The sequence below is a fragment of the Nesoenas mayeri genome (assembly GCF_963082525.1).
Source record: "Nesoenas mayeri genome assembly, chromosome: 9".
Classification (NCBI taxonomy): Eukaryota; Metazoa; Chordata; class Aves; order Columbiformes; family Columbidae; genus Nesoenas; species Nesoenas mayeri.
Window position 1 is genome coordinate 9,925,637 of NC_137557.1, and position 27,846 is coordinate 9,953,482.

General features: G+C 38.1%; 1 protein-coding gene across 1 annotated transcript; it reads left to right on the forward strand.

The window, feature by feature from the left end:
- Positions 1–7,364: 7,364 nt before the first annotated feature.
- Positions 7,365–27,688, forward strand: CCDC39 (coiled-coil domain 39 molecular ruler complex subunit; the record flags this gene model as incomplete). The annotated part of the gene is given in 20 exon segments (XM_080349854.1): positions 7,365–7,475; positions 8,000–8,119; positions 9,216–9,362; positions 10,388–10,546; positions 11,380–11,475; positions 11,564–11,686; positions 12,762–12,953; positions 14,649–14,752; positions 15,054–15,186; positions 16,901–17,095; positions 17,799–17,963; positions 19,289–19,426; positions 20,797–21,005; positions 22,207–22,327; positions 23,576–23,735; positions 24,743–24,849; positions 26,129–26,269; positions 26,411–26,590; positions 26,828–26,916; positions 27,538–27,688. Coding segments are annotated over 20 exon segments (2,841 nt in total).
- Positions 27,689–27,846: the final 158 nt, after the last annotated feature.

The following is a 27,846-nucleotide window of genomic DNA, read 5'->3' on the forward strand; positions in this document are numbered from 1 at the left end:
ACAAATACATGGAACACAAGCCCAGTTTGGGTCTGCAATTATACACCTGTGTATACATTAGAATGTTTTTCTCAGAAGCATAAGCTCTGTCTCATTATGTTGCACTGTGTGTAACTTCTATTTTCACTAACCGGTAAATAGATACTCTTTGCAGTAAAAAGAGCACGCACATGTTTATATGACATACAACAAAAGACCTTGGTTCTCAGGAGGACATTCCTGTCACTTTCTCTTCTGCTGTTCCCCAAGCAAAAGCTGTTGCCTTGACAACTCTGGCTCCACATATGCCAGTAGAAGGCAGGCAAATTTCCTTCCACAAAAACCAGAACTGCTAAGAAATAAACAATTAACAACTGTTCTGATTCCCTCAGTACTGCCAAAATGAGGAAGAAAATGAAGAATCCTACTACAGATACAGGATTTTATAAGCCAGAAGCAGAAGGATTCAAGCACTGAGGATTCATAGACACAAGAGGCAACAGAAGAAATTGTAGTTACTTGAGACTTCAGCAAAACACAGGAAAGGCCATGGCTCAGGTCAGCCTAAGGTTCTCTTTGATCAGCTCCCTGTAACTACAAGGCCACTGGCCTTCCAGGGCACTGCCCTTGCTTTCCTGTAACACTGTTTATGTTTTGGAAAGCATCCATTAGTAATTAGAGATGGATTTTCAGAGTCAATAGAAGCTAAAACTACAGGAGAAGCTACTCACAATTTCATGATGCCAATGGAATCTGTAATAAAAGGCAATGTACTCTGTATTCCAGAGAAACTGCAGTTTATCAACAGACACGTCTGCCAAAAGCACCTAACATCACTGAAGCTCTAGCATGCGTTTTATGTGTTTATTGTATTTCATTCAAGGAAAGGATAGACAGAGGCTACTGTAGTAGCACTTCTGCTAGCAGTTAAGTTTACCATACAACCATGTATGGCCATACCTCACAATACACCAACCTGCTAGTCAAACTAATAGCATTTCTATTTTCAGTTAAATGGAAGGAGATTAGGGTAAGAAAACTCCCTCTATTGACCACTGACATTGTTTATTACATAAAAGGTAATTGCTTAGAGAAGATTCCAGCTCCTTTTGCTGCAGAAAATGTCTTGGTTTGCTGTTAACCTTTCTCCCATTACAGTGTAGCCACATTTGTACCACTGCTCACAGAAGCAGAGGGCACCTTCTGCGTGATTGAGGGCAAGAACTTTGCAATGCACTACCTTTATCTATCATATTTTGGTCTATAGCAGTAAATTTCATATGCTACTACTGACTACTCCCTGGAAATATGGTAAAGATGTAGCCTTTTATACAAAGATAAGGTGAACAGAAATGATATCCAGAGAAAATATGGCAATAGAAAAGAACAGGCTCAGACAAGAATGAACAGCTCACAGCCAAATCCAAAAGCATTAGAAGATTTCAGGCTGTGTTGGTAGAGTACAAATCCATCTTGGATCAAATTATTCACCCATTTACTGTGGTCCCTTGCTTGGCCTGGCAATTAGTTCAACTGTGGAATGCTACTTACGAGTACATTCACAATCCCTACATATTCACTACAGCACAAATGGACTTTAGAAAGGAAGAAATGGAACAGGCTACCCTACGGAAACAAAATAGCAATTACTTTCATATAGGTGTTATGGTTGTGTCTGAATGTAAAACGCAAGTAAAAAATTCTCATCTCCTACTTTGCATTCTGGGCAATGTCAGGCAAGTCACTTGATCTCTTTTGCCCCTGTTTCATCACCTTTAAAACAAGGATCATGCTACTGCCTTTATGGGACTCACTGCCTCCTATTCCTTGGATCTGATAGGATCAAGAATTTTCCTGTTATGTGTAATATACGAATAGAGCTTGGTAATTGTATGCACTCTTGTAAGACAACGCTCTCTCATTAGGCCATCTTAACAAGGAAGAAACTATCTGCCAAGCAAAAAGTTATGTTAGCAAAACTCCCTTAGGCAAAATAATATCCACAAATAGGGAAAAAACAAATCTGATCTTTAGCATTCTAGAGTAACTCACCTGAGCAGCCTGAAGGTAGAAATTAATGCCACTGGATAGGCTTGATCTGCAGAAAGAGATTTTTCCATTCTGTTTAAGAAACAAAGAGAAGGAATACGCTATTTTTAGAATTACGATTTGAAATGCCTAAGTCAGAAAAATTATGAAAAGAAAATTTTACCCTCTTTTTTTTTTTTCCCTATAGTTCTGATTCATCATTGTGTGACACAATTTTTACAACAACTTACAGTAAAATATTGCAGTTACTATAATCCTGTAGGGATGTAAGTTACTTTGTACATGCGTAAATAAAACTCCTTTATGCTAAGCAGTAAGTCTCAGTCCCTTCCTTAAAACTGTTTAAAGTAATTTTGGTTACAATCAGCAACCCCTCAGGAGTGTAATTATTCTATGAATGGTCATTTTGCAGTCAAGACTCCCTGTCAGTTTTTAAACAGAAAGGTCTTAAGGGAAAAGAACATGTTTTCTTTCAGTGTTTTAGAAAAGTACTGTAACCTCGACCTACACAACTTCTGCAGGCAAAAGTGCAGTTTGGTTTCTCAGAGTAAGTCCTTGGCTTTACTCCCAAATTCCTCAGAAGGCTGCTAATCGTAGCATTCAAAAAAGGGTGTTTTTTAACAAGTTTTGTGCTTGAGTCTGTAGGATTTGCTCATCTAAAGCACAGCGCTGCTTTTTCTTTTGCATTTGCCTGCTTCCAGTCACTGTAAGCAGGTCCTTAGTTACCTTTCAGCTGACGAGCATCAATGATAATAACAATACATTTTTATTTTTAGAACACTCAAATCTAAAGGCAAGTTACCTCTGCACACGTATGCATGCGCACACAAATGTAAGTAATATCTGAACGTTTCCAAAGGGCAACAAGTCCTTTTGGAATAGTAATGAATAGAGAAATCATCTTGTGCCCTGCATGAGATAGGTGCATTTCAAGATTTTCCTGTATAGCTTCCATGAAAATTGGCCCCTAAGCAAGGGTGTGAGTCATTGATGAATACAGCTCTAAGGCTTCACGCTGTGCAGCAAGAGCTGTAAAAGGCATTAGAGGAACACAGGGGAGGAGGAGGAGAGAGAGAGGGGGTTAGAAGGTTATTAAATAAAACCTAGTAATGGTTTTACATGAACATTTTCTGAACAGTGTTTTGAAAACGTACATCCTAACCCACTGGGCACCATTCAGACTGCTGGCTGCAATGCCCTCTGTTGGCTGATGCTCAAAGGGGCCGTACGGACCCTTCGCCACTGACATAAAATCAGCTTTTGTCTATGCTTAAAGGGATTTGTTGTCACAGCTGCCCTAGCAGTCTCTTAGTGAAAACTCAGGTTGTACACGCAAAATAAATGACCCTATGCTGGTAAGGCCTCTAGTAATTTTTCAAATGAATATTGCAGCAAAAGGAGGGTTTTTTTCTGCTCTGCACCCATACCTACCACACCAAAGCCCCTGCCCACAGCACTGTACCAGCAAAAGTCACAGCCTTCACCAGCGCAACTACGCAAAAAGTATAGAACAGGCCAAAGAGAATCTATTGGTGAGAAATTTAAACCTCCTCAAACTTCAGAAGTATTTGATTTTGGCTTCTATTTGTCATTCTTTTTTCTAAGATCAATATATTAAAATTGGTGTCAATTTATATGATTCACTGGTTAGCAATAAGTAACTGATAACACATCAGACCTGGATTATGAGCAATTTTCCTTTTGATGCAACTGTGTTTCTCCTAAGTCAGAAGATCCAGGTTTCAATAAAGCCATCAGATTTTTAGTCAGTACCTAAATTATGATGCCACATTCTCCATCCTTCAAACTTCCTGCATGTTCTGATCCACACTCACTTGCACAGTCCACTCAGTATTTCTTCCCATTTTTGCTCCTTCCATTGCGTTAGTCTTAGTGCACCCATTTGAAAGAAAAGATATAATGTGTCCCACTACATCCCGTTAAAAAATACCCTGTGACTTACAGAGGAAAAGGTTCACATGTGAAATTTCTAATAAGCGGTGATTAAATGACAATAACTGTCTGCATTGGTTTAGTTGTAAATAATCCAATAATCCTTTAAATGAATCTTTTTTTCAAGAGATGGCTTATATGTAAAGCCAAGAAAAAATATTTTCCTGTGTTTTAGATAACAAAAGTATCGTTTGCTAGAAAGCAAATCATAATTGAAATCTTTGTTTTCACACAGATGCCCATTTCAGGAGCTTTGGTATAAACAAAGAAACAAAAATTATTTTGTAACAGGCACAAGAGGAGCTATAGGTCTTTTTAAAGGCCAGAAACAGTTGTTTTACATTTATGGAATTTGAACAAATGGGCACAGTGGTCTACATAATTGAAATTCAATCCAAAAGGAATGTTAACAGGGGAAAATAGTTTGTCATGTTACAATTACTTTTGTTTCTCTAACAGCTTTAAAAATAACACACGTAATTTAGGAAAAAAAAAAAAAAACCAAAACCAATCATTCTGTGTGTATATATATTTAAGAATAGGAATTATATTTTCCCTTTTAACTGGGGAGTCAATAACTATTGTTAAAACAGAAAACAACAAAAAAATCCCCCTGAAATGCACAGACGCGCAGCGCCATCTGCTGGACTAAGGTGTCTGACAGACACAGGCACACACTGAATATGTTACCACGGGCAGAAAAGGGGAAAAGCCACACAAACAAAAGCAGATCATGGAGATTTGTTTAGTCAGGATCAGGCAAGAGAAATCAAGGGGTGTGGAATTTCCATGAAAATTGTGAAATAATACTCTCTACTCATATAACACTTTATACTTTTCAGGCACTATGTATAAATACTGTACTCACAAAAACATACGAACAAAACACTTATAATTACAAAAATTCAAAAGTTTGGTATGTGTTTTAAATAACTGCATCAAGAATGATTTAATTTGGTTTCTTGCATGTATGCATCACGGTAAATTATTATAAATTACCATTGTTTCACGGATGCCTGTCTCACTTAGTGAATAGGACTGACTGTATACCTAATAACAGACAGCTACCCAATAATTTCCTTTCTTCTTTGTGGGCACTGTGTGGTCTTACATGTTATTTAACACACAAGCTCTGCTTGAATAATACAAGACATTCAGGTGCTCACCACTGTAATGCCACATTGCATTACAGATGTTAATTTAAAGTCCCTGCAAAGTAAGTTGCATTTATTTTTCCCATACAGTGAGTGAAAGGAGGTTCTCATGTTGGGCAGGAAATGAAGGGGCCCCTAATTTGTACACAGTGATGTGCCATTGTACTCTCTGCTGTCTTTTCTAGTAGCTTGTAGTGTCTTTGGAATTCAACCTTTCCCTTCAGTAGGTCACCATGCTGCACTCCGCAATACCTCCCCTCCGGCGGGTCAAAAAGCCGGTACTTAGCAAGCAGCCCTCCCACCTGACACCTTCCCAACAGCTGGAGCTCCCGCCTTGTTATCGCACTGATACATCACTTCTGCACTGATCCCTTTTGTGCATATCCCCATTCCTGAGACAGTGCTGAGAGCTGCTGGTCCTAAGAATTCATCTGAAAAGCCAGCTGCCTGCACATGTCAATCTTCTAGGAGTCTCCTCCACATATACTGGAATCAAGAATACACGTGTCTTAAGAGGCCCGATTTTTCTGTCTATAGAAAATTCCCTTCTTCTTAATGGCGATATATCTCAGCTATCTTTTATCCTCCTGCAGATGACCATCTTTGTCTTGTCCACGCTGGTAATGTAGGTCAAATCATCCCACAACCCTTTGGAAGACACAAACCGTACTGTGCACATCATTCTCATAATCAGACAGACAGCATCAGTGAGGTGCAGGCTGTAAAAGTGCATAGCAAGGAGATCAAAACAGAGGACTGTGGCCATCACAACTTCAGACATCCCAGAGGGCAAACAGGAAGGTGACAGGAGGCTTCTTGCTGCCAATTACTGTCTCAAGCCACTACATTTCCCCATTAAGCTTGCTTAAAAGATATTATGGAGCACATCTTATAACCATCCATAGGTCACCATGCCAAGTAAGACAATAGAGGCACAAAATATTTCCCTCATGACCTCTGGATTTGTTTCACAGGTAGCTTGAGGCACTGACCCCTGTACCATTCCTCTATTTTTAAGAAAATTGAAAGAAAAAAAAGAACAACACTTCTAAGAACAACTCAGGACTTTTCTCAGGGAGATGATCAGTGAAGTGACCAACAATCAAAACCCAACAATAACCTGTACAATACTGCAAGTTGCCATTTTGGTGCATCTTAATCAAGGAAAACTTCCACCATTTTTCAACAATTGTTCCCTCTCTGAAAATATTATTCCATAACATATGCAGATATCTAGCAAGAATAACATCTCCTGCTACGGTCAGTGTTGCTACTGTGCCATAGGCCCATGTTTTGTAACAAACCTCCCTGCAAACTCCTTTCTCCTCCAAACCACCCCCCAGCCATTTCTCAATGCTTATGGCTGTTTTGCTCATCCACTTTTTAATCATGCTTTGATTGATTCCTTCTATGTCTTTTCAGATGCTTTGGCCAGACAATATTAGAAATAGTCACCAACAGAGGGTTTCTGCAGCAAGACTCTGCTCCCTACCAAGCCTTCCTCCAGCTACAAATGACAGAACTCAATAGCACAGGATGATTTGCAACACAGAAGTACAGATAAGTTCGAAAAGGTAGCAGCCAAGTTTACAAAGGATATGGCATTAGTGCCTATGGTCACCTAGATGCAATCTCTGGCTGAGGAAACACACCTGATGGTCACTAGGAAATAACCCGCCCGGATGCCTTCCTGTGTAACCTCATCCAGGTTCTCCTGCTCCAGCGGGGGGATTGGACTAAATCATCTTTTGAGGTCCCTTCCAATCCCTGACATTCTGTGATTCTGTGATAGCACCTTTAGAGCCAGGACACAGACTATGTACCGCCCTAGCAATGTGCTGTGAGGGGCCAGCAGCCACAGCTGAGCTGCCCTGCGCTTGACTCCGCTGTGACACGGGCTGGGGCTCCGGCAGGGAGCAGCTGAGCCTGGGGGGCTCTGCGGTGCTGCCAGCGGCCTGTCGGCCCGAGGCACGGAGTCTGACAGGGTGACAAGTGACCACAGCCGAGGCCATCGCCTCCAGAGAGCTCGGCAGCCCCGCTGACCACAGCCCCACTCGTGAGCTGATGTAGGCACTGACACCAGGAATTCCCGAATCCACCGCAAACCACGGGGCAGAGCCGCCAACGGGCGGGGCGGGGCGGGAGGCGGGTCCCCGGAGCTGCCCGGGACTCGCCGTTGCCAAGGGCGCGGGGACGCCAGGCCGGGCCCTGCGCGCTTCCCCAGCGGGCATGGACAGCGTCGGCAGCCGCTCCACCGCCTCAGTGCTGGCCGAGCTCCACTGGGACGATGGCTACGCCATCCCCGTGGCCAACGCGGAGAACAAGGCGCTGCAGGACGAAGTGAGCGCGGGGCTTCGGCCGGGGGGGGAGAGGGACGCACCGCCCGCCAGCGGCCCGGAGGGCTCCCCGGTAGGGCCGCCGGAGCGCGGAGCCATCGGCCTGGCTCTGGGGGGCCGCCGGCGCCCTGCCCGGGCAGCCTTCCCCGCCGGGAAAACCCCCGAGTTCCGCCGAGCTGCCCGGGGAAACTGGGAGCGCGGTCCCGGCCGTCAGGCGAGGGCAGCGGTACCCGCGGGGTCCCGGCCAGGCGGGGCAGCGACAGCCCGAACGTGCCCCCGCTTGGCCTCAGGTGCAGCGCCTGGGCGGGTCTGCTTGTCCCGATAATAAACAACAGGACTTAATGGCAAAAGAGTTTTTGTCACCACCTTTTCTTCCCAAATCTCTCGTTTCACTAATTTGGAGGAATACAGTGCATACTTGTTACTTTTTTTTATATTAGTAATTGCAATGGCTATATTTTTTAAGTAGTTGCAAGTAATAAGCACTCAACTAAAAACAGATAATTGACAAGTGTAACTCTTAAATAGCTGCAGAAGATGCAAAAAGAAAAACTGAACCTGCAAAATGAGCTGACTGACTTAGAAGAGCGAATAAAAGCAATGACGTCTCATCTGAGAAACGTGAGAGAAGAGCTGAGCTTCACTGCGGTAAATCACTACCTCTAGCACATCCATTTTATCAGACAGACTTGTAATCTGAGTATCTTTCTGTGGCTGGTGACCCTATATATTTTGCCAAATTTCTTGGAGATTTGTCAGGACTTTCACAAGAAACAAAAGTTAAACTATAGCTCAGTGACATTATGTGATCATCATTAAAAAGACTTTTCAAGATCAAATGATTGTACCTAGAAGAAAGCCAAGAAAGATGCATTTTTGAATTCTTGATTAAGGGAGACTTTCATAGAGGATATGAAAAAAATGTTCAAGGAAAATAAAACATCAGTGTAAGGGGAAAAAACAAATTTAGAACCTTTATAATGGCCAAGAGTTGTGAAATGCTAGTGAAGAGTTATTCTGTGGACATTAAAAATGAAGTGAGATGGTTAAGGTGCAAGTCTTCACTTACACTCTCTGTTAATTGGCCAAAATGGGTGGTTTAAATTTCTAAAGAGTTCTTAGTCAAAGCTGCACACCCTTCAGGTAAAATATCCTAGGTGAAAAAGTCTTAAGAAACTTCCCTGCAGCTCAAGTTTTAATTTGCACATAAAGAAAGAAGAAGCATATACTAGTCTCTACTCAAGAGAAGCTTCTAGTAAGTAATAGATTTGTTATTATACAAGGAAGAAAACGCCTGTTAAATTGCATTTGTCAGACAGATTAGACAATATAGAGATACTACTGTAGGCCAGCCTGGTCTCTGCACACGACAATAAAATTATTTCTTTTGCTGTGCCTCCTCAATCTGACATAAAGCTGCTGGTGATCAAGACGCTAAGATTTTGATTTTGAAAAATGAAGATTCAGAATCTTGGGTGAAATATCTTTGAAGTGAGTTTTTAGGGCTATAAATGGTTGATCTGTGGATATTTGATACAATGGAGGTGTATGCGTATATACATAAGAATACATACATTTGTGATACTAAAATCCATACAAGAGTTGCTCTGAAAATTCCTATATTTGCATGACAAAATCATACCATCTCTGACTTGGGATTTGGCTGTATGTAGAAAAAGTTGCTTTTTTAAATCCATATATGCCTCTTGATTATTGTAAAATGCTGAAGTGTGTTATTCTCTAGTCTCTTTACAGAGCCAAAGAGAATGAAATTGAAACTGAACGACACTTTAAAGCCCTTGCTGAGAGAGAACAAGGACGTCTCAAAAGTGAGATCAAACGACTGGAAGATGAGATTGTTTCCTTAAGAGAAAAGAAAAACAGCCAAGAAGTAAGGTTTAAAATTTTTGTAGAACACCCATATTGAAGTGACTTGTCCTCACTTGCACTTACAGAAATAATAGTATAAGTCAAGAATAACTAATTATAGCTAAATCTTTTAAAGTATAATAAATGATCTGGATGTGCTTTTCCCTGTGTAGACAAGTAGAGGTACACTGAGCATCTCCTTGCCATTGGTCAAGGCTTAGCAAATATTAAGTAGATATTAAAAGATTGCAGTTCTTAATGCCAGATACACAGTCACACATCCATATCACCATCTTGTTAATTCTCACAGATATTTTCTTTATGTTCTTAAAACTAAATTGTTGGTGGCAAATGTTCTTCCCCACATAAATAAACTGGGTGCATGATTTCAAGGTCAAAAATTTGCTTTACGTTAAAAAGTAGTCTAATGCTATCTAATTACAGGTGTTTTTCTGTTTTATGGGACTGTATCTTTTTCTTTCTACCAATAATTTAAATTATGTGTCTTTGGTTTTTTATTTGCTCTTTTTGTTCTCATCAAGTCTGTTTGTAATCTCCAGTCCCTCAGAATGGGTAGCATGATGGAGGTATCCTTGCTATTCAGCTGGATCCAGATTCTCTCATATTTGTGTCAGAAATCACAGTCATGAGGGGCCACTGGTAAATTGATATGCAGGATAAGGATCCAAGAACTGGACCTTAGTGTGGAAGGGAGAAACTTCACCCTCCGATGCCTCAGATGAGTTTATTATCTAGAATAAAGATCCCACATATAGGTATATCTCACCAGAGGCTGACTTTTCTGTTTAAAATAATTTGTGTTTTAAGTTTGTGGTAATTTACTGTCTCGTCTCTTCTTTAAGACCAGGAAATATATTAGCATTCCTCAAGTATAATACACAACTAACAACAAAGAAAGCTAACAGTTCTGTTGACAACAAGATGTATGTAAACCTTTTACAGTACTTAAACTGGTTGTTTCAATTACTATTCAAACAAAATAGTAGATATTTAACTTAACCCTTTAATTATCTCCTATTTTATTAGAATACTATAGATAAAACCACGAAGAAGTTGGAAAACTTAAAACAACAGATGAACTGTGATGAGGAAGTTCTGGAGAGCTGGATAAAGGAAACTAACCGTAAAGATAATGATTCTCTCACAATCCAGAAGTATGCACAACAAGATGAAGGGAAACTAGGAGTAAGTAGAAGTGGCAGCAATTTTCAGAATCAGAACCATTTTAGCATTTGAAGACAGAGAACAGGTTTTACAAAAGGTGAAAGCCATAATTGAAGACATTAATTTGTTTGTTCGTTTGGGTAAAACTCAAGTTTGAGTTTTTCTAAGAAAGTGCACAAATGGATAATAAAGTCTAGAAAACAGTATCACTGAATTAAGAGAGGAGCTTGTTCAAAAATGCATGCCAAACATGGATAAATAGGGTAGATTTTCCCATTAGAACTGAATTTGTTAATACTCAGAACAAAGTATATCTATTTCAGTAAAGCTGCCTAGAATAATGAAAGAAGGTCTAAACAGACCCTCCAGTCATGAGTTCAGACTTCATAAGGGTTAGTTCTCAAGTATATTAATTCAGAGATAAGTATCCCGGGTTAATATTCTTTTGAGACTTTAAATACAGGGAGGAGAAAATTTATTTCTACTCATTAAATGCTTAACCCCAAAAGTTTAGCTTACACAAACAGTCTTACTGATACCATTTACATCGGCGAGTGACACAGCATAGTTGGCAGAGTGAAGTGAAATAGCTAATGCTGAGGACACCACATACAAGTTTCTATGTGATGAAGGGTTACTCTGACGTAGCTCCAGTCTGGTCCCAGAGGCTGATGAGATTGTGGGCTCTTGTAGAGCCAAAAATTGGAAAAGCTAGATTATTATTTTTTTTTCTAAAACATAATAAAATTGATGCCTCAGTAATTTCACCTCTAATTAGAGCAGAGCTTTAAGAATTTATAAGACATCACATATTTGTATTCAAATACATCACATTTTTTATCCTTTCATTTTAGGCATTAACCCTTCAAGTAGAAAAGTTGACCATGCAAGCAAATCAAAAGCGCAGAGCTCTTGATAATGAGCTTACAGAAACCATAACGGCTCAGGTTTGTGCTTCAGGTTCTTGAAGAGATCTTGTTACATATGAAATTTTTAAAATCAGAAATCATGGGAGTGCTTTCTTTTAAACAGATAGAGCTTGACAGGACAGCTGAAGATTTTCGCAGAGCTCATCAGGAAAGGCAGGAAGTCATCAAGCAGTGGGAGAACGCGATACAGCAGATGCAGAAAAGAGATGAACAGATTGATCATTGTGCTTTGGTAAAACCGCTGTAACTGATCCATGCCAGGATATCAGCCTACTTTGTATCAGTGATATTGACAGGAATTTTGCCAGTCAAACACAGAACTACTTGGTGTTGTAGATGTTCAGTGTTTTCTTTGTGTTTACCTCTGAATTTTATTAAGGTGTTTAGAAGTTCAGATATTACTGAAATACATTCAGAATTTATTTTGAAAGCAGTATCTCACAGTGTAAGTAATGCTGCTCTGCTTGATACTATACAACATTTAATTTTCAATCTCAAGGTCATTGGAAAATGCAAAGCATGCCAGTTTCAGTATTTTCTGTGATCCTAGAAGCAACAAGATGAAGTGTTATTTCTGAGAGAGTAAAGGATATTCAACTGCAAGGAGGGGATTCCATGTCTGAAATGCAATATAAAAAAGAAAACCGAACAGTTGTTATTGAAGGAATTAGCGTTGCTAACATTAAAAAAATGTACTAATAGAAAATGGCAAGCCAGAAGAAATACTACCAAACAGAAAATATAGTGGTCTAATTTAGCTGAAATAGTTTGGATTTCATAGTATTTCAGGTCAGAAGACTCCTGCAAAGAACAAACAAAAAACTCAACCCAACAACAACAAAAAAAACCCCCAGCTCTGGCCAACCTTGTATATATTAGTAATCTATAGAATAGACCTACTGACAGTTTCGTAAACATTTTTTTTTTCACTGAATAGCTATAAATCTGTCAGCTACTGTTGGTCATTTTCCTCTTGCATTTTCTCTACTTCAAGTCTTTCTGAAGTTTTCTTTGCATAGACTTTTTCTTTTTTACTATTCCATCAATCAAAATTGATTTTTATTTCATACAAGTTTACAGTGTCCTTTTTTTTTTAAATTATTGGAATACTTTGGGGGTTTCCAATCCAAAACAATTATATTTGTTGTTGTGATTGGTGGAAGGAAGTCATTTAAAAATGATGTGCTAACTGGGCTGTCACATGCAAAGAATAGTCTTAACAGCAATCTATCTTCTGGCTGTACCTTTTATTAATCTAACACATCTTAAGCAATGCAAGCAAATCTAAAATGTTTTTATCCTGATAGCTAATAGCAGAGATAAAACAGGAGATCAGAGAGAAAGAAACTGTGCTGAAAGAGAAGACTTCCTTTTTGGCAAATGAAACTATTAATAATATGGAATATGAAAAGAAAATTTCTTCGGCTGAATGGGAAGCTGCTGGTCTCCGAAATGAATACCAAACTCAGGAGACTTACAGAGTTCGGCTGCAGGACGAGGTAAGCATGAACAAACTGTTCAGAAAAACAGACTGGAACTAGAACTTTTTAGCTCTAACTTTTGACTACATGGAGGAAATATAGGAATTACATTTGTTTTTCTGTGTTTTTATACTAGGCTCTTAATAATTCAACAAAATGTCTGCTCTTCTCAGTCTATTTGTGATTATCAGGATCTGAACCCTCAACTTAATCCTTTCATGGGTAGTGGTAAAGAGATTAGCTTGTGTTCTCTGTGTTGGTATAAAATCGATGAATTTTCTCTGAATCACTATTAGATGCTTCACAAGGAGGCGTGTCTTGCCTTTAGGGTACACAGGCTGCAGTGATGAGAGAAACCTCTTCCAGATTCTAAACAGTTCCTATCCTGTGCTGTCAGAAGTGTGTGTTGATGGCCCTTTTGATCAGGTTGAAATTATTTAAAACCAACAAACAGGCAAACAAAAAAAACGCTCTCACATGTCTTTCTAATCCAGAGGCAGTAGGACAGGGCTACTCTCAATGAGCCATACTTGATGCTGTCCATACTTAACTCTGTTACCTATGTTTAATCTGTACTTAAAACTAGGAATGCGCTGCACTGCTGAATTACTTAAATGCCTGTAAAAGTACTTCTATAAGAGGTAATTCAAGTCTTGTGGCCCTGTTGAGAAGGGATATACTTGCATTACCTAAGTTTTCTCTTAACAAGAAAACAGTAAGTCTGGGCTACTCAGCCAGCTCAGTGATTAAAAACCCTGCATCTGCTGTTGCCTTAACTTCGGATAGCTTTGCTGTGGCAGGTGGTTCACAAACTGATATAGTAATTAAACTGCAGGTAGCTCAAGCAAGGTGTAGGCTATTAGTTTACCCTATAATTCATGCAAATTTGATGGTTCCCAGAATTGGTAGGGTTTAGTCTCTTAAACTGTGAGAGTCTTATTTGATGTTTTTCCCAATTAATACTACGTAATGTGATAATGAGGACAGTCTCCCAATATTAGGTGTTAGAACATCTGTGGCATGTAAGTGAGAAACAAGGAAAGAAACAGACTTACTGTTCAGCTGACAACTTGTGACCTTCCAGTTTCTCATCCTGGTACAGAGAGAGACCTGCTCTATGTACAGCCTTGATCAGGTTTCTTCATCTGTGAAAGTGAAGACAATTACACTGTTAAGTGATTCTGTGAAGATTAATGAGCTAGTGATTGTAAAATATTCCTATCTTGTTTAATGAGTGTATGCTGTCATGTTTTTTTTACTAAATTAAATGTCTGTGTATTTTTGTCACAGTGTTCCCTTAATCAAAATAGTTTTACATACCCACCAAAGTTTGAACTGGAGGTATTTAGTTGATACGTAAGGCTATCTATGTTCACAAAGAACCTCATTCAAGTGAGCAGTGCTCTATAAAACTATGGTTCCACTTACACAGATGCTGTTGGAGAAGAATTGCAGCCCACAGCACCTTAATGATTCCTTGTGTATTCTTAATTATTAAGTATTTTGTCTATTCAGATTAAGTAAATTAGTCTATTGAGTTTACTAGCTGTGGTGACTTAACAGCACTTCAAAATTTGCAGCACTTCTCATTTGGAAAAGAGTGTTAGAAAGAAATGGAATACTTTGCAATAAATAGGTCCCTTAATATTTTAACTATCCTAACACGTACCCGAGTAAATAAGAGCTTGGTTGCTCCATTTTGTAATTTATTAGCTGGATACTTTGAAATGCACTGTGGACAAAACTGCTTCTGATCTGGAGTCTTTGAGAACACAAGTAACCAATCTGAAGAAAGAAATTCAGAAAAAACAAGACAGGTAAGAAACAGACTTGTAAAGCATAATTTGTATGGATTAGTAACATAATCAAATCTTTGAGCTAGCGAAGAACCTTAAATAACATTGATGATTAAAGCCTCCAGCCTTCTGATTATTTCATGTTCTGCATAGTTTCTGGCACTGGGCAATTTAGGAAATACTCCTGGTAATCCTTCTTTTTAAAGGGTGTGAAAAAAATCAGGGCCTCGTTTATCACAGGTTAAAGTTTAGCCTGATAAACTTTGGCAGTGTTGTATATGCAACATACATTTAACTTGTTAAATCATGTAATTTTGTTTAGAGCAAGCTTTCTTGAAGAAAGAAATGCAAGTCTTTCCAACAAGCTGGAACTTTTGACTGAGAAGACACTCAGTTCAGAAGAAAAAGCTTTGAGGATGGAAGAAGTGCTAAAGGAAGAAGAAAAAATTGTCAAGGTAAAATGTTTTTCATGGTTTCTGCAAGTGAGAATTCATTTAATTTGCAAGCCCTATCTAGAACAAACATTGATGGATTAAAATGGAATGTAAGTGTTAATGTGACATGTAGCTATTTCATCAAATGATGAAGTAAAGTGCATGTAGATACATCAGCACCTGTGTTGGGAAAACTGGAGGAAAATAAGTGGTACTAGTAATTCAGAACATGGTGTCCCCACACACTAACATAGGAACAGAGAGGATGGAGCGTTATTTTTCAAACCTTTTAACTCCACGGGAATTAACTGTAGTTTTAAATATACATCTAGAATCTATAGAGGGGATGTCTTTCCTTTATAGAGTTTCTTAAGTTACAGGCCTTACTTACTGTTTTGTTTTTTCAGATAATTTGAAAACAAGTTAGAATGAGATAACATTTCATTGAAATGAAAATCTCATTTTCTCCCCTTAAGACCGTTAGTGGGGCGGCTAAACCATTAGCAGGGTTTCTCTGCTTGTGTCTCTGGCGGATAACCTAAGATGACATTGAGCTCGGCAGCTCCACAGCTTCAGGGTGATATTTTAACTAGGATGAACTGTTCTTGAACAATGTCTGTGACGTATTAATCAGAAGCGTGCTTCCCATCACCATTAGACACACATAGCTATTTGCTGCATCTATTAATCTACTGTGAAGAGATGTTTGCAGGAACAATGTGGATGAAATGTCACCATTTTGTGCTTTAGTTCTGTGATACTTCTTCCTCTTCAATTTGTGGCAAAACACTGTTGCATGGTGAAGCTTACTGAATATTTTATCTCTATTAACAACCTCAATTAAAGGGAGAGAAACAATTTCCATTAAATAAATGAATTTAGATATGCAAGAATGACTACGCAATGAAGGTCTGATTGTGATCCAGTTTTAGGAGATGAATTCATTATTGTCATTAGTTTCAGAGATACAGCTCAGTATTGGGCACCTGCATAAAAAGAATTTACTTCTGAAATTAAATTCCTTTGTTCAGGCATGATCCAAAGCCCACTGACATCACTGTAAAATTTCGTATTAAACTCACAGCAAGTTTAACTACAAATCGCAATTGCACTTACAGCAAGTTTAACTACAAAAACTTTCAGTTTGGTAGACTGTAATTACAAACTCTTAGAGAAGGAGTTATCTTTTGCTGTTATTAAACCCAGTGAAATGGTTCACAAGCAAATTTCATAATGTGTACATATAAAATCAAGAAGAAACACATTTTTAATTAGAGAAGTGAATTCTAAGGTGGTTTTCTATATTAACTTAAATGTGCATCTTCAAACTCTGTACCAGACTTGAGCTAAATGTAATTGAGTCTCTTGGAACAGGCTTGTGATGCCACAGCACTCGTTTTGGAGCTGTACCTTACAGGAAAGCAGCACGCTGAATGGCCTGAGTACGGCCAAAAAAACCCACCACAAACAAACAAAAACCCCCACAAAACAAAACAAACCCACACCATCATAACAACAAAAACATCCACAACAACAACCCCCCACAACTTAAAGTCAAAGACTTTTCTTGGCAACCATTTTGAGGACCTAAGAAATTCTGTGTTCGTATTAATGGATATAGTATTGAAATTTTTAAATCATCCTATGTATGATTAATAAAGGCAAAGAATTCCTCAGAAATTACTTCTTATGTGATTAATTAGTTCTCACTACTGAATTGTTAATTTGTCACCAGGAAAAAGAAACAGAAGTGAAGCAGTTAAAAGAACTACTTTTCAAGAAGACTCAAGAGTTAAAGGCACAGAAGGACAAGGAGAAGTGTGTTCTAGCAGAAATTGAGGGAAGTCGAACATCACTTAAAAATCTTAAGAGTCGGCTGCACAGACTTGATGCAGAAGCATTAAAACAACAAGAACACATATATAACCAGGTAAAATATTAATGCACTTTCATACTATGATTTTTGGGTCTAGTGAGAGTAAATTGCTTGAGTTCTGTAATCTTTGTCAACACTTTGGAAATGCCATGCAGTATAATTTGAAGTCCGTGTTTATTTCTGTCTCTGGATGTATGGATAAAATTTAAATAACTGAAACTTGCTATAGTATTACCTACATTATGCACTTTTGTATTTCATTATTTTTTTTGGATCTGCTGCTTTCCCCACTAATTTCTCAAATAAGTTCTTTACTTTGATCCCTCTGAACCACAAGACACCTCAGGGTAAATTTTTAAAGCAATACAAGAGGTACATGCCCAAATCCTGTTATTTACTAATTGGATTTTGTGCATACTTCCTATGCACCACTTTGAAATTTGCTCTTTTATATCAGCATCTACTGGTAACAGCAAGATGGCAACTCAGCTGTGAGCCTCCCTACAGCAGACTGTGCTGAGGATGCTTTGTTACTCTTCTAGAAGATTATTCCTGAACTGTCACTGCACATCAGTTACCTAAGAATATTTTGCTAATGAGGTCTATAAGCCATAAATTATTGTAAAACAATAGCTTAATTGGGTGACTGTCCTAAAGCTAACATTTAGATCCAAGTTTATATCAATGTTTTAGCTTTATAGGAAGGTTATAATTGCTTATCTCAGACTATTAATTCTCTTTAAAATTATTTTAACAGGATTTTTATATTCAGCAAGTACAGAGACGGCTGTCACGGTTAGAAGGAGATGTTAATGCAGATGAGAGACAAGCTTTGGAAGCAAAAATTGCTGAGCTTAAGAAAACCTTAGAAGAAAAGAAAAACGCATATGATGTTTTACAGGCGCAGCACAAGAAACTTGAGGTAACTTCCTTAGAACATCAGGTTGACTATGTAACATCTAGAAACCTCAGCTAACAAAGTAGATTGGGTCTTATTAATTAATAACTTGGTATTAGATTAAAAGATATCTGAACTTTGTGTAACAGGTGGAAAACTTCATACATTCCCTGTACCTTCCAGAAAAATAGGTCGTTACTGTACAACTGAAGCACCTTAGCAGAAAGAGAAGCACTGAAATGTCGGAAGGGCGAGTTTAGCTTTCACTTCAAGGTGTGACTGACTGCTTGTAAATGTCAGAATTAGTCATTAGCACCACATAGAAATAGGAGACTGTTATTCTGTGATGCTGCTATTCGCTTTTATAGTTTTCATACAATTGTAAGTACAGTTGCATTTAAAATTGTATGAAGTAACATTACTGAATTGAAGATAAAGTATTTGAGTTAGTTGATGCCATCCTGTTACGTAATTCAGAAACACTATTTTTCTGCCTTTATTCCTGTACGAGAATTTTCATTTACTTGCTTGTTGTCTGGTTTTCCGCTATCTAGTGACCATCATTAATTCTCTAAAAATGCACTTGTAGATATGAACCAGTCAGTTATGCTGTAGCCAACTCAGAATTTATTTTTGTAAGTAATGTATTTGTTTATTAATCAGTTACATTTTAGCATGTTTTGAAACCTCTTTTCAAAGAGTAATCCTACAAAGACAGAAGTCAGATTTTTAATAAAACATCACAACTGGTTTCTCAAACTGATAGTTAAGAAAAAAATTGATGAATTTAGTGAGGGGAAGAAACTGCTTATGGGAGAGCCCCTTAAGTGAAGCTGCATGCAATAACAAGGTGTAGTGTTGGGCAACTGTTGCCCACACTTCGGTTTTGGGGAGATGCAAAATTTGAGCAGTGAGTATAATCAAACATTGAAACATGCCTCTGAGAATTTATTCATACTCTGGAGTATTATCAAAGACAGATGGTTTCACGAAGATGCACTACAAATACCAAAGTCATGGTCAGAAACACCAGGAGATTTTTTTTTTTTTTAAATCCAGACCAGACTACATGATTCTAGTAGAACTGACTTATTGGCTAAAATATCTATATTGTATAAATAACAATTGCTACACTCCAAATAAACCAAGCAATGACGTTAATATTGCAACAGCACTCTGCATGCAGACTGCAATGCTCTAGACACTGTTTGCAGAGCAGCACATAGACACATGAAGATGATGCTTCCTGGTTTCAGGACTTAAAAATATCTAGTTTAAAATTAACTGGTAGCTTTTGGTGCAAACTACATTTGCTGAAATAAATTAAACATAACTTCATTTGGAAACAGAGCGATGTTCATTTCCTCAAGAGAGCAATGGATAAGACAGGAGAAGAAACAAGCGGTGTGATGGTGAAGATAAATGAACTAAATCTTTTCAATGAGAGATCAGATCAGGAGTTGAAAAAAGCGAAAGCCATTAAGCAGGTACAGTTTTATTTTGCAGCTTTACTAACACAGAACATATTTGTTTCTTAAAACACATAAACTCATGACTTATTCTGCAGGCTGTTGTCTGCCTCCCACTGTGCTACATCATTATATCCATAATAACCCTGTAGTTTCTTGCCTTACACCTTCATTCCCAAACTCTAAAGTCAGTTTTGTCACTATTGTCTTACTAGTCAACATGATGCTTCTCCTATGTCTGCAGCATAAAGCTTCTTTGGGTTATTAATTTAATTGTATATCACTTATACCATGATATCAACTTGGTCTGTGTGGGTTGTTTTTTTTTTTTTTCTGATAAATGATTGCCGTTAAAATAGAAAATGTATTTACTGCTCAAGGACATCTTTACCTTGCACTGAATTTTTATTCTCAATCTATGATGCCAGCTAAGAAGTTTGGCTCAGTTCTCTTATTACATTGTGGGACTTTTCTCAGCAGATGGTTTGGATCTACCTATATTTCAATTTAAGGTATTAGGAATAAAATGGAAGTCTTTCTCCCCATATTTTAGTAAACAGAAAAAACCCAGTTCCTAGTCCTCTAGTTACTGCACATTTTTTTTCCTGCAATAAGCTCTAGCCTTCCTAAAAGAAGCACTAAGGTACCAGAATGATACAGGGTCTAAGTAACAGGAGGAAGTTTTGCTCTTGACTTCACTGGGCCACTTGCTCTTCAGTGAAAATGCTCCTAACCTGGAACTCTGCTTTGGGGATGAAATTCAGGGGAACAAAGAAGCAGCTGATGGCATTAAAGACCTCAGAGAAGAAATGGTACAGAGTTTGGAATCCATAACAGATTTTTTTTTTAATGATTCCAAGTGTTTGCATGGTAATCAAATTCACCACTTGCTGTTTTTCATGAGTTTTGGTATATATAAATTTGCTCATATAACAACAGGACTTTTAGACCTACTAAATCTATAACACATTCCAGGACAGTTAAAATGGTTCTAGTGAGATATTAACTGCTTCAGAAAGTTCCTTGTAAGATCTACTTGATTTCTTTGAAACCACCTTTATAGTCTTACCACTGGTACTGCTGACTGAAAGCTCTAGGTGGAAAAGCCTCACAAGCCCTATCTCAGTCTGAGTTTGTGGGAAACCATTCAGGAAAGAAACTACCCCTGTTGCACTCACCATGTGAACTGTTAGCAAACGAGAAATTGAGAACATTTTTAAATGCGGAGCAAAATGAGTCTGACAGTTGTATATGTAATAGGTAAAATAATGGATGCTTTATAAACAAACAAACAAAAACACCAACACAACAACAACTTATTAACTGCTGTAGATACCTTAATTATAAACAATGCTTTCTTATTTTGAGACCTTTTTGGCATTTATTAGGAGATGATGGTCGACGATAATCTCTTAAAACTAGAACTGAACCGTCTTCGAGATATTCTGTATAATAAGACAGAGAAGGTTCTGACACTGGAAAAACAAAAATTGGAGTTACAGAAAGCAATAGCAGAAAGAACTGAGGAAATTAAGATTCATAAGGCAATGCTGGATTCCCAGATAAGACTTGTGGATCAGGAACGGCAACGTATAAGGTAACTATTCTTATACAAATTAAACTCGTAACTTTTGCTGAGTATAGATTACATGGGGACTTACTGAAAAAAGTGAAGCATTTTATCCAGTTTCACCAATTAGAGAAATTGAGGATGAAATAAGTCTCTATATATTTACTGAGACACTTGAGGTTAGCAAGAAATCCCTTCTCTGAAATGCAGCCTACATCTTTAACAGCTTGGTGACCAAGAGATATTACTGTTTATTCTGATGATTCTCTACAGTACTGAGAGGAAACTTCAGTTAAAGACAACTTTTTAAAGTAAATGTCATGTGCATTCTCCAAAATAATCAGGAAGGATGAAATCAGTGTGCCTGGAGGTATGACAGAAAAGTTGCTTTTAAAGAGGGTTTACTCCCAACTTGATAAAACTGTGATTTCTTTGACTCATACAGCATGTCTGTCTGGTTTGGGATTTGTCTTTTTAACAAATGAACTCTCCATTATGTGTCCTATATAACAAAACTAAACCTTGTGAATTATGTATATACATTATTATAAAGTAACCATGTATGAAATAACTTTTCCCTTCTGTAATATTTAGTGCTAAGTATCTGAGACAGTTTTAGCTCTGCAATCCCAGTATCTGTAGCCTGTCAAATCAAAGCTTCAGCAGCTGAGCTGCGGAAAGCTGGCAGGCTTTTTATTCCCTCCTCTGCTAACCACACCCCACACAATAGGAAATTAGAGTGATTTAGTGTGACTAAAGCTTAACTGCTCACCGAGAGTGCAGACTGTGTGGCTTTTTTCCTTTGATAATTACACAGCTAATTGATACTTCCGTGTAATTTGATTTGGGGTTGTTGCCTACTGTTGCTTATGCTCATCTAGTAGTGGCAATATTAAGATAATATCAGCAGGAGGCAGCTTGTGCAGCTGTGCAATTTAAATGCCAAACCTTTAAAATTTTGGGGGAAGGACTGTGGGACAGTCCTTCACGATGCAATGATCTGGAATATGAAAACAATTTTGTCTCAGTTTAGAACTGCAAGAGAAGTGTGGGTAACCACGAGAACAAGATGACTGTAGCTGGGACAACACAGAAAGAAGCAAAAAACAGCAGCAGCACAAATGCTGCCATAACCCCAGTAATTCAAACTGCTGCAGCAAGAACTGCAGCAAAACACTACCAGACAAATACTTTCACAACCCATTTATTTTTTTTCTGAATAAATCAGTGCTGAATTTCAAGATCGCCTAAGTAAAATTGATAAACTGAGATGCAGATATGAACTTCTTACTGTTGTCATGATGCCATCCGACGGAGAAGAGAAAACCATTACCTACTATGTAATAAAGGTACTTTATTAACATAATTCATTCTAAGTTGAGTATTTAAGCTGTAGATTTCCCTGGACTCTATTCAAGTAAATAAGACAACCTCCTTACCTACTGCTTACTTTCCACCTAGTTGTTTTACACTATATGACGCTGTTGTTTATTCAGATGATAAAGCAATTTCACATGAATCTCTGTGGTCAGTCCTAATGTCAGTGGAGCCTTAATTTTGAGCACCTTGAAAATTTTCACTCCAGTGCTCATTAATTTACAAAGACAAGAAGTCATGTGGTAATCTGTGACTGATTATCACATCCTCACATGATCTTAATTTTTTCTACCCTTTGGAGTTATTTTTTAGGTATTTATTTCACCCTATGGTGTTTAAACCTTGCAGAATGTCAACTTTCCCCTTTACTTATCATTCACCCATGTATACTTCAGCTTTTCATTGGAGAAAAAAAATAAATCAGCCTTCATTCATAACGTAATGCCGTGATTCTAGAATAAAAATCTATTATTTTTGAGGTCCACAAACTCTCTTTATTTCCTCTTAAAGCAAAATGCTTCTAGATGTCATCTTGGATCTGAAGTCCATCTTTTTCTCATTCTTAAGTGTAAAATTTCTGAATTATGGTATTTCTGCTACTATGAGATCTAGCACAGCAGAAGACCCCCAGTGGTCACGGTTGGTAGTTTATGCTCTGCAAGTAGGGAGATTTTTTCACCACCTCAAATTTTCTGAGGGGCTATAGAAAATACTTCACCAACTGCCTGTTTCTTACATCTCGCTGATCAGATGAATGAAGGCTTTGAGGTGAGTCACTCCCAGACACACTGGCTTACTTTTAACACTCTCAGTGGTTTTATGTAATGTACAGTCTCAAATCTTACTTGGCTTTTGTGGGTAAGGAAAACAAACAGACATGAAGCATGTGCTGCAGTTCCCATCAGCAGTGCAAAGCACGGAAACTGCTTTGTATGGTGTGGATGCTGCTGACCAGGACTTTGTGAGCTGAGATGGAGAGACAGACACCAATCATGAAATGCATGTGGATTAAATATCTCAAAAAGATTCTCGTGCTGTAAATAACTACTCTTTCCACTTACTTAGTAACTCAAATCTCAGTTCAAGGCTGACAACACAGATAAGCCCCATATCTACCTAGGATTTTAATCCGTAAACATTGCAGGTATTTTTTTTCTGTAAAATTGTCCTAATATTTTCAGTATGCGTGCAATCTCCTAAAGTATCAGTTTTATTTCCAGGCTGCACAGGAAAAGGAAGCACTTAAACGTGAAGGTGATGATTTAGATGCAAAGATCTGCACAGCTGAAAAAGAAATTGTAGCTTTGGAAAACACCTTGTGTGTACTTAATAACTGCAACAGCAATTACCGAAACTCTTTCAAGGAAGTCACTGAGACAAGTATGTAAAATAGAAATTGCTATTTGCTGTGTGAGTTACAGATGATGGTATAACTTGGGTAGACAGTGGGGAAATTCCATGGCACAAAAGAATGAATCACAGAGAGAGACTAAAACTGGTAGTAGCAGCAGGGTGTAATTCACATGCTACTGTGAACAGTTCAGCAGAATAAGCACACAAGAAAGTGCAGTAAGGCAAAAACAACTCATGTTTATGTTCTCACATCTAATTTATGTGAAAATATACATATACACATTTTGTTAATGGAATGGAAAGCATATGGAAAGCATAAAGACAATTATTGGGGGGAGAAAAAAAAGTCATTATGGGCAGAAAGAAGTGCCCCCTGAAGTACATAGGGCTAGGGGATAAAACTGCACAGAACAAACCCTGCTACATTCTCTGTAGTGCTGTGTCACACACAGCTACTCACCCACAGCTACACCAGCATTATCTCTGATTTCCACATGGAAGAGACGAAAAAATAGCAAACTGTCATCTGGGAAAATGAAGAGGAAGATTAACACTTAAACTGTGTTATTTTAGTGTAGTGTCAGTAGACTTTAAAATATGGACTATCCAACTACAAGTTTTTGGATCCTGGAAATTCCTCTGAATTCTGGAAAGTATCTTCATCTGTTGCTTCGGTTGCCACTCACACTTCATAAGGTTGCTCTCCTTCAGTGGAACTTTTTGCATATAAAAAGCATCCATAACATAAACTTAATTATAGAAAATATTTCACTTTTGTGCCCTCTGCTGGCTCTGGCAACAGGAGCTCATAAATCATTCTCACGAATCCAGTTACTTTTTCCCAGTGATTTGGAATTAGTAGTAGAGTACTTAAAAATACCCTTAAACCTTGAGGTCTCTGTAATACTGCCAAGACTAATATAGTAATACTCTGTGGTGCAGCTACTATAAAGTGCAACTTATTTTAAAGTGAAAATTCAGTTGTATATGCTGCTTGTCCAGCATTAATGCTGCCTCTTTGTTTGGGATCACAGGTGAGGAATATGAGGAAAAATTGAAACTAGAGGAGGAGAAAAGGGTTGTTGATGAAAAATACAGATACAAACGAAGACAGATGAAGGAACTTCAGGAAAATCTCCAGGTAAAATACAAGCAAAAGTTCTGGTTGAACAGAGAAGGCTGCAGCACATAGTTAAATCCATGCAAGCCAATTTATTGACAGAACAGGAAATTTTTGTCTGTTCTTTGATATCCTGTGCTTTGTATGAATGGATACAACATTTTAGAAGGCTCTACCTCCCCTTTCAACAATTGAGTGCTTCTTTCAATTTCCTTGAATCACAATGAAACTTCTAGCTATAAAAAACCAAAGAAAATAAAAAGCCTGAAGTTTCAAAATGCCAGATGCTCTGTTCTGGCACCCAAGAAAGCAGCTGTATTTTTGTGCAGCATACACCGCTATATTGTATTATCCTGTCCAGTACTGCAGAGGTTAAAATCCACGCATCTGGTGTCTCTGGCATCCACAGCACATAATTTTTCTAGGAGAACATATTGTTTCATTAGCTTTCAGGGTGCTTCAGCTTAAACAGGATTAATTTAGCTCAAGCAAGCTAGCTGACTTTTAACTGAGCAGGATGAGCACTACATGTAGGTAAAGGACAGCTTGTGTTCAGACTCCACATAAGGACTTACTCTGAGTTCCCTTTGTTATCAAAAAGCCCACTTAGCCCTTAAGAAGGAACAACACTTAACTCCGATATGTGACAATTGAGTTAAAATTTTCTGAGGTAGAAGAAATCAAAGGCACCTTGTTATATCCTTGTTGTATCTTACTCTAATCCCTAAGTCACTGGCTACAGGTCAACAAACACTCCTGTTGCTTATTCTACCACCATAGGACATATACGTTACTTAATAAATAATATCTCTGAAATAAGAGACACATATCTTCATCAGGGAGTAAGTCCTAGGATATAATGAGGTGTTAAGGCCTTTTTATGTATTTATTTTTTAAAAATCTGAGCCACATTTATGGAGCTGAAGGTATTAATTCCAGCCAAAAGTATCCATTTCTTATGGGAAACAATGTTATTTTTCTCAGGATAGCTTGTGCTGGTGAGTTGGTACTGTGCCAAGTAGACCCTGCTCAGAGGCACATCTGAAAATACATAATTATAACTTCATTATTTTTTTAAAAGAAAGTAAATTAGGTGGTGGTCTCTTTATCCAGGTATTTATCCACTAAAGAGTTTGACAGGCAGGAAGTTTTGAGTTGTGTTACCATTAGTAATAATTGCTTGAGCTACATTTAGAAGCAAGCAGTAGCAACAACAGACCCTCCCACGAAGTAACACGAATAGTTAAAGGATATCAGAACTGCTTTATAAATTAAAATTGCTGTTCAAATGAATTTGCAGAGCATGGAAAAGAATTTTGATACACTCCTGAAGCAGGAAGCGTTCTTCCAGGAGCAAAAGAAGGAAAAACAAGCGCTTGTTTTGCAGCTGAACAAAGACATAGAAGAACAGAAGCCAAAGCTGGAAAGGGTTGTAAAACAGGTCTGTATATTCATTAAAGACAACTTGTAACCTTATAAGACAGTAGCATGGTTAAAACCACATAATTCAAACTTGGCAGGTTTATGAAAAAGTGCTGAACTTCCATTCTAGCAATGCTTTAAAAATATTTGTGTTAAAAAGTGTTCCAGACTATCCAAAGAAATTCAGTCCCTGAAGAAAACTCAAACAGAAACACAGGAAGAAAGAGACATCGATCTCCGTGAAATGAAAATCTTCAACAAAACCATCAACAAATTGTTAGCTGATATTCTAGAAGCAAATCCTGATTTAATTGCACCGTTTCAAATGTACTTTCACCAGGTAAGTTTTCCAGTTAACTGCCCCTAAAATCTTGATTGATGGCTCTAGTCTACTGATGAGTGTCTTTCAAGGGCAAGTCCTCAATTCAACAATAAACTATACTTAGGGTAAGACAGGAAAAGTGTTCATCTGCTTTCAACATCTCTTCAAATACAAAGGATTATAAACCCTACTATATACCCCGTCCTATTATAACAACCATTACGCCAACATTTCTTTTCTTTCCAAATTCTCTAGCACAATTTAGAGCTTCCTAAAATTGCTTCTGCTGCTGGTAGTCAGACTTCTCGATCATCATCCACACAAAGCTCAGTAGCTTCTACCAGGTAAGTGCTAGCACTGTTTTCTTGGCTTTATTTTTTTTCAATTTATTTTAAAGTTTAAACCAGCAAAATTAGTCCCTAAATGACTCGAATCCTCACTCCTGAAGGTCTTCCAGTCTCACCTTCCTAAGCGCTCCGTGAAAACTTTCTCCTTATGCCGTCTCACCTTTAAGTTTACTAGATATTTTTTAGCATGCCATTCGGTTTACTTCAGCATCCATCACAATTTAAAATAAAACTGTAATTACAGAATAATTACATTTAATTTTGCTAACTGTGCTCTAATTAAAGTGGTTTCACATCATGCTTGAGCTCCAGCCACGTTTTGCACTTGGTAGTGTGAGCTCCCTTTCCTAATAGGAAAGGCAGCCGTGTATGCTTTTACCGATTCCTTTTTCCCCTGTTCAACATATGCTCAACTAACAGCGTGTGTAACGTGTTGAATTGGTTACGATCTAACAACACTCTCAGAGGTTACTTCAGCAACTAGTGGGAATGTTTGCAAGGGATCTTACCGAGAACACACGCTGCTGCCGGGTGGCTTTGTTGTAAGCCACCATGAGAACCTGTTTCATTTATGTACAGGGATTTCCGCGTACTGAGGAATAAACTTGTGTCTTTCAGCTCCTCCGGAAGCACAAGTTCAGGCTCTAGTCAGACGTCATCACTCAAAGTCATAGACCTGAGCTTGCCTATCGACACTCCTGGAGTGGACGCTCCGTCCAGCAGAGACAGTACCTCTGATATTTGTAAACGCAAAAAAAGTCTTAAGTAATCTTCTGAAGGCCATTGTAAGGGCTTCACACTAGTTAGACTAATTAAGAAGCCTTAACTTATTTATCAAGGTCTACTGGCAATCTTAGCATTAATGTCTCTCAGAAATGTATGTTTCAACTTTCTTCTAAAGCATGCAATGAATTATCTTGGAGAAAT